The sequence below is a fragment of the Typopeltis vanoorti genome, chromosome 2 (genome assembly GCF_054136105.1).
Source record: "Typopeltis vanoorti isolate ZY-2024b chromosome 2, IOZ_Tvanoo_1.0, whole genome shotgun sequence".
Taxonomy (NCBI): domain Eukaryota; kingdom Metazoa; phylum Arthropoda; class Arachnida; order Uropygi; family Thelyphonidae; genus Typopeltis; species Typopeltis vanoorti.
The window spans coordinates 14,682,829-14,690,258 of record NC_143550.1 but is presented as its reverse complement, the minus strand read 5'-3'; the positions used below and the strand labels follow the sequence as shown (position 1 = coordinate 14,690,258).

At 37.0% G+C, this 7,430-nt stretch overlaps 1 protein-coding gene across 2 annotated transcripts in view; it reads left to right on the top strand.

Annotated features, from left to right (window-relative positions):
- The first annotated feature begins 5,108 nt into the window (after window positions 1–5,108).
- LOC150108836 (putative receptor-type tyrosine-protein phosphatase mosPTP-1) overlaps window positions 5,109–7,430 on the top strand; it is a 902,991-nt gene continuing 900,669 nt past the window's right edge. For both annotated transcript variants that reach the window (XR_016549344.1, XM_090403658.1), the window contains exon 1: window positions 5,109–5,584. Coding sequence is in view for 1 of the 2 variants with exons in the window: in XM_090403658.1 (XP_090259784.1) it covers window positions 5,503–5,584 (82 nt within the window). In the remaining variant the exon portion in view is untranslated. The remainder of the gene's footprint in view (window positions 5,585–7,430) is intronic.

Here is a 7,430-nt window from a genome sequence, read left to right as displayed (position 1 = left end):
TAAATGTTTCTGCTGGAGACTTTTATACGTGATAATGTATTGCCGTTGATCTCCCAAAGTCCAAAAGAGGGATGTAATCAGATGAACAATGTGCTTAAACCACTAAGATGGTGCTCTATTGACGAAACATTTGAGGGTTTACCTGCAAGCTATTGAAAACTAATTGAATAAACAAAGTGTAGGCTCAACTTATGTTTGATAATTAAAGATCATTATCACAAAATCTCGACCCTTTCTTGCTTTTAGAAGTGTCGTGTCTTTTTTAACGTAAACGTTTTATATTTCATAATCGCAATTAAGTTGCATCACTTCCATTGACACTGCCGGATACACATTATAGAAAAAGCATGTTATGTGCACGTTTCGATTGCTCTACAGGTGAACACACTCACTCATTTTAAAATATATCTTTATTACTACCAGATGGTTTGGGAAGAAAGTTGTTTTTCATTTTGGAAAAGCACTAGCAAGATTAAAACTGTTCCGTGTAGCATAAACGGTCTTCATCTTGCTGGTGTGTGTTTCCGTTTCATCTTTAGATCTGGAATCACACTGGTCTGTTTCTGTACGGTTATGTGTGACCTTAACGAAGAGATGCGGCAAGACCCACATTTGTACACAGGCGTGCTTGCTCTTCAGTTGAGAGTGAGGTCGTTAAGTTTTCTCCTAGTAGACTTGAGGCGCGTGTTGTTGTCCAAAGCTCTCCTGCACTTCTGACGTCACGCCTTCCATTCGTACAGAGAAAGCGAAGTAGACAAGTAAAAATGAAAGGATTTTCTTCATTTTCTGGAAAAGCGTCATATGTAAAGGGGGGGGGGAGAGCGTGTGTTCTTCATATAAAACAAATATAATCTTTCCTGTTTTCATAAATACCTGAGCGACGCCGACACCATGATCGATGTGAAATTTCATTTTTAAAAGTTAGGTAAATATAATTTGATTTAAAGTAAAAACAATTTCGTTTTGAACTTTCGTATTTTCTTCAAGAATTGAGGAAATGGTTCTGTAATTACTTTTACTTGCATTCACATTATTACATTTTTCTTATAATGCTTGGTTTAATTTTTATTTGTTGTTTGAATAAAATGGTTGTGTATTTAACTTTAATTTAAAGCCAATTTAAAGTTAAGGAACTGTTCACAAAATTTTCTTTATTATTTTTATACAAAGATAACTTTCGACTTTACTACTTCAGTTTTAAATAAACTGGAAAATCCACGTGCTCTGTCAGTAGCTTTTGTCACTCCACCAGCAAAATTAACAGCACTTATTCAATTTGTTTTAATCCCATAGCTTTACCAATTAGGTTTCATCAGTAGATGTTGCAGTGCTTTACCGATCTGCATTTTGGTAAAGATATTTCGAATCTCTAATAAACCACAGATCTGTAGATTTTTTAATGATTTGCTGTATGTATTTAAATAGTTAGCAGCAACATTTTCTGTATGGTTTCGTTTATTATTTAGCTGTAGCCCACAGAAAATCTTTGACATTTAAACCCAGAAGAAAGGATACGAGACAGAGGATTGAGACAATCTCAGTGATAATAAATCATTGAAGCCATTTAACATAAGCAAACATTTTAACGTGTATCCGAATCCAATATTAACATCAGTAATTTAAGTAGAAAGAGCTATATGAACTTCAGTTAAGATTATTATTATTATTCAGATAAATAATGCCTGGAAAAATATTAAGATGCCAAATCAATTTTTTTGAATGTGACTTTATTTTCGTGATTGCAATCGCAAACAAATTAAAATGAGTTTTGCACAGTTTTGTTTTCGAAGATCCACCAGGACGTGTTCTTATAATTGACTGGTTTCACATTACGCAATAATATGACGTATGAAAACAGTATATTGACGTCCATCTTACAGAAATAAGCCGCCATTAACAATAATTTAGCTTCGAAAAACTAAACTGGCGAACTTACTGAAACGAATTCATGAATGATTATACTTTCCATCTTTTCATTTATGTAATTATTTTTTCACTTTTCACTTAAGTTTTTTTTTATAAGGTTAATGAGTTTAATTCAAATCGACTCGGTATATAACTTCCTCAGGCCCGAATTCGTTGTAAAACTTACTTACATTCTTCAAGACTTAGTTCACTACTTGCACTTCCCCAAAACTATTAAAGCAAAATCTCTCAGCTGTTAATATTTATGGCTATTTTGCCTGTTTTCTTAAGGAGTATCCCTTGTACTACGTCACTGGCTTTTTTACTCCAATTTATTTAAGACATTAATGATATTTTAAAGACATTAATAAGCACAAAGTATGGAAGGAATAATTTTTGACATACTTTTTTGTAGAATGCTCGAATGCTAGTTTTTATTCAAAGCAGCAATTTGGATTAATCGTTTATTTTAGTAGCCGTAGTAAAAGCAGGTGGCGCTGTGAACATGACTTTGGGCACCATATTTGGAGCGGCATCAGAAGTATAGCGATAAAAATTCTATAACTGAACTGAAATATAACTGAAAGGAAGGAAGGAAGCGGAAAAGTGGAGATAAAAATATGTGGGAACTAAAAATGCGGAAATTCCAAGATATGCGAATTAAAAGCCGAATTATTAAGGATGGACTATAATTTTTTTAGAAGAAGGAAGAAGATAAAATATAATAAATGAAGATTAGAGGTGGGAGTCTGTTTTCATTCTCAAGGAGATTCAGAAGGATGGTCCTCATCCTTCCCCTGTGATTGTAACATTTCTTGCTGTCGTTTCCTTTGGTTTAAAAATAACGACTTTTGTCTTACTAATCACGCCACGTATGAAATCTCATATGGATCGATTTTTATTGTTGTTATTTTCAAATTTTAGTCGAATGATAGCTAGCGACTCGCCGTCCTAGCTGATATCCATTTAATAGGACTTCACATGATACTGAAACAGTAGGCATGAATAAAGAGTGTTATTGAAAGAAAACTCAGGAATTATATCAACAAGCAATCATTAGCTGTTCCTTTTGTCACTGTTCAGTGGTCTCTATTAGTAATAAGCCTTTGTTTGGTATAACTGATGCATTTTTTTTTTTTTTTTTTTTAAATCTGTGGTCCGGTCTTATTTCATATATTGAAATTTTACCATTGAACAGAAACGAGGTAACTGCGATGCCGATATTGGGAAATCAGAAAAAATTATTTACTTTATTAATAATTTACTATGTTTTTAGAATTGCTTCAGACACTGGAAAGATATTAGATGTCTCAAAAAATAAACCGAGAAATAAACTATGAAGATTCTGTCGGGTGCCGGATTAGATCGCTCTCATCCCTAGTATTACACAGACAAAAACTCAATATGGATCGAGTGAAGCAACCAATCATGAAGTCACATTTTTAGTTGTTTTTATGAGAAGAATCTCTTGAATACCAAGGTGATGTTATTCGTCAGTTTGGGATGCAGCGATGAATTAATGCACAACGTCTTCACTAAAAGAAAAAAAAAACTAGAAAGTCTATATTCTTTCAAGTTCCTCAGCTCTAAATCATGTTTGCTGTTGTTTCTGCTTCACTTCTGAAACATCGATGTGTTCGTATCCAATCCTAACTAGGACGTAATTTGCAAATTTTCTTATATTTGAAAAACTGATTTCCAATATTGTTAAAAAAAAAGCTGCTAAAAATAACCACATTTTTCATTTTTCCTCAGAAATCTAATCAGTTTTTATTCAAAGCTGCAATTTAGATTAATCATTTATTTTAGTAGCCGTAGTAAAAGCAGGTGGCGCTCTGAACATGACGTTGGGAACCACTGAACAGACCTTCGAGGTGTCCCAAGTAAATATTTTAAAACTGAAAAAGTTCCAAGCATTGCTATGCCTGGAATTCTTCTTATTGGGCTGGTTCTGGAGTAACGGGAAGAAATCGATAAAAGTGTTTTTCACAGAAAATGCTACTCACCAATGTTTAAAGAGTTTGATGTTCTCTCCGTGAAAACCGAGCCTTCCTCAAGAACGACCTTTCACGTAAAAATGCGAGGGTCATAATTAGACAACCTGTCAGCAAACAGAACTAAAATTCAATTCATTCAAAATGTTGATTTGCTGTCTTTTTGTTCCTTCTTCGTACTTTTAACGTCAATTAATTCCCGTTCCTCTTCTGGTGCTTTGCTTACCTTTCCGGTTCACCGTTGACGATAGCGAAATCTCAAATACCTGTATCTTATCCAATCATCATCCATCGACGGCGCTATGGTTGACTTAGTCACTACTAGAGGGAGCTAGTAGTTCGTCAACAATGCGTGCGCGAATTTGCTGACCGGCCGGATGACAGTGGCTGCCGTTCTTAGGGGATGTTAAGTTGAGGAGTTTGCTGCCCGCGAGAGTAGAGTGCTTGTCGAAGGATCGTTCAGGATAGGAGCGTCTTGCGGATTCCCGACGGAGTTTGTTACTATTCGTGTGAAGAGAGTTTTTAGGTTTACCGGCAGGTGTTTGTTTTGACACGAGAAATAAGACGCGAATTAAGGATACCGGTTGTTCATAAAGTTTTCGAAAGTTCTGTTCAGTTTTGCGAATATGTTTTCGTTCGAAGCGGCGGCAGGTGTGACGCGATAAGGAAAGAGACCGTTTCGATGGAATTTTTTCCCGATGTTTTTGTACTGCTGACAGAAGCTGCGATCTTTTCGCGTAACGCCAGAACCGAAATCGAGAATTTGCATAAAATATGCATCTTTTCGCTGATAACTTCGATGTGAAGTTACGGGAGACGTGAACGCGTTGCAGCAAATAGTGCGGATCTACGTTTGAGTCGTTGGACAGCGCAACTAATCGGCTCAGCTTCTTATCTAGTGCTCGGTGACACCAAGAATTTCGTGTAAATGTTATCGTGCAACAGTTGGAACAGATCGTCGGCGGGTGCGGCTGATTCACTTTTCTCCTAAAAGAGTGAATTAAATGAGACAATACTCGCGAACGCTTTGGGCCGCTTACCTCCGAGTGCAACCGGAATCTGGGGAAAGTGCATGAAGAGAATACCCTCGCCTCGAACTTCATCTAGAAGTGATTTTTAAAGGTCGAGAAGGAGTAAACATTGCCATTTGTACACGCAGAGATCAGCGCCACTGTCGCTTTCGCATACTTTAACCACAGTTGTGTTCTAGTAAGTTCTGACTGGCTGACGAAGCGTGTGGCGGCAGCAGCAGCTGCGAAAAGTTATCTGAGTGAAGAAGGTAACAGCGAACTTTGCCCCCTACGTCGTCTTCTCTTCTGAAGGGGTAATTGGATATTGTAAGTAAATGCAAGTGTCAGCTAGACGGCAGCAACCGTGACCAGTGCACGGAGGTGAGTAGATTTTCAAGGTGTAGAAATCCTACTCGGGTGAGGACAAGGAAAAGCGCCGAAACTCCGACTGGTACTGTTTGGCAGTGTAGTGCGCACGTCAGTTCTTTCTTCCCTCTTTCCCTCAGTGTGTGTACGCGCGCGTGTTCTGTGTGCTTTGCAAAATATATCTCGGCCCTTATGGTTATCCCAGAGGAGGTGGTGACAAGGACATAATGGAACGGAGGCTTCTCCCCTCGATGCTCGCCCTGGTGCTTCTGGTGACGGGAGTGATGTTGGAGGGAGAGTTCTACACAGGTGAGTCGGGTGCATGGTTTTATGTTGTTGTGTTTTCTGTAGCAAAAGAGAATCGCGTGTGGCCAAACAGAAAATTCAGCGCGCGCCTTACGTGACTGATATTGTAATGGGTCACTTCTGCCGTTTATTGAACAACTTTGAACAAACTCTCAGTTTAAAGTAGCTGTAAACATCCAAATATAATTTTAGTGTTTCCTATGTTTTTCTAATCCACTTCGTCAGATTAAAGGGTAAGGATTAATAGAAAGCCTGGTGAAATCTTGAATTTCAAGGTTTTATGTGTAGAAGTCTTTGTAAGGCCTGCTGCTTCTTCGTTACAGATGTTTCGGTGGGAGACAACACCGGATTCATTCCCAATTCTAATATATGAAACTAGTATGTAACATTTATATGCGACGAACACAGAATTAGTGGCATTCGGAGCAATTCTTTAATTTCACTTCTAGCAAATTTGTTTTCGCAACTGTATTTAATGACGTAATTCGACAGACGATTCTTGAATGGTAGTTTATGACAGTGCATGTTTTCTAATGACGACGTAAATGTACGTTCAAAAACCGACTGTTCAGGGAGTGAGGGTATGTGATAGAAGAAGGCCCTGATAATCTGTCGACTGCCTGCGTTACTAACTCGGAGAGTTGGAATTTCCATCCCAGACAGATAAGGGCTCCAGGACTTTGAACCTTGCACGTGCCCTTTTCTTAAAATTAAAATGCTTTGGCTGAAATTTATGAACGTGTGTAAACAGCACACGTAGAAATTGAGTTTATTTAGAGAGCCAATCAAATTTGATTCTGCTGTGTATGGTATTTCTTACAAAGATCTTATTTCATAATGGTTTAATTTTTTTTTTTTTAATTATTCAAAAAAAAAAAAAGAAACTGATTGAGATATTTTATTTTTTCTCTCTCTCTCTATATATATACACACACACACACACACACACAATTCCCCCCCCCCCTCCACTCGGTTACAAGTCATTCCATCTAAGTCGATGTTTCCCAACGTTTTTTGGATCATGCTCCACCTCAAAGATTGATTCCCCCCCCCCTAGCATAATAGTCAGCCAAGTTCTGAAAAAGTATAATATAAATATGTACTTTAAATAAAAAAGGTAAAACTGTTTTTAATTTGACTTTCTTCAATGAATATAAATTTTATATTACACTTTGTATATTATAAAACATAAATCGAACTGAACTCGGTAAAATAAAATCCAAGTTAATGCGATCCTTGAGCTTGATGTCTGCTGCAAAGAGTTTTTATTTGAAATACTAATTTAGTCATTTTCAATCTCAAATCCCCATGGTTTGTGATATCCAGATGATTTTTTTTTTCAATAGCAAGTTATTTACAGCACTAAAGCCACATTCAACTAAATATGACGACGGGAAGGGCAACAGTATTTTTTTTTGCAAAACTATTTGAATTTCGGTATTTCGTTTCTGTCTCGTCAGAAAGCCATGCCATTGTTCCTTTTATGTTGAATAAAGTTTTAATAGACTCATCATTTTGCTTTTCTGAGAGTTCTTTTTGATACTGTATTTATGTTGACTTGAGTGATGTCAGCTTTTATTCTTGGAAAGTCACGGTTGCAACATCGACAATTTATCGCCGAGAATGGTGAGTTTTTTTGAGTATATCGATGATGAGGTGACGAATGCAACGTCATTGTAATTGCCCCCCCCCCAAAATATTCAAATTGCCTACGTTGGGAAACACTGATCTAAGTAATCGCCTAATGTTCGCGATAAACATAGGGATATATTATGTTTAAATATGTGTATCGTCCTTAGTATTCTAGTCTGATTCCCTCTTCCCACTCCGCTTACAATTTTTGCAGCCA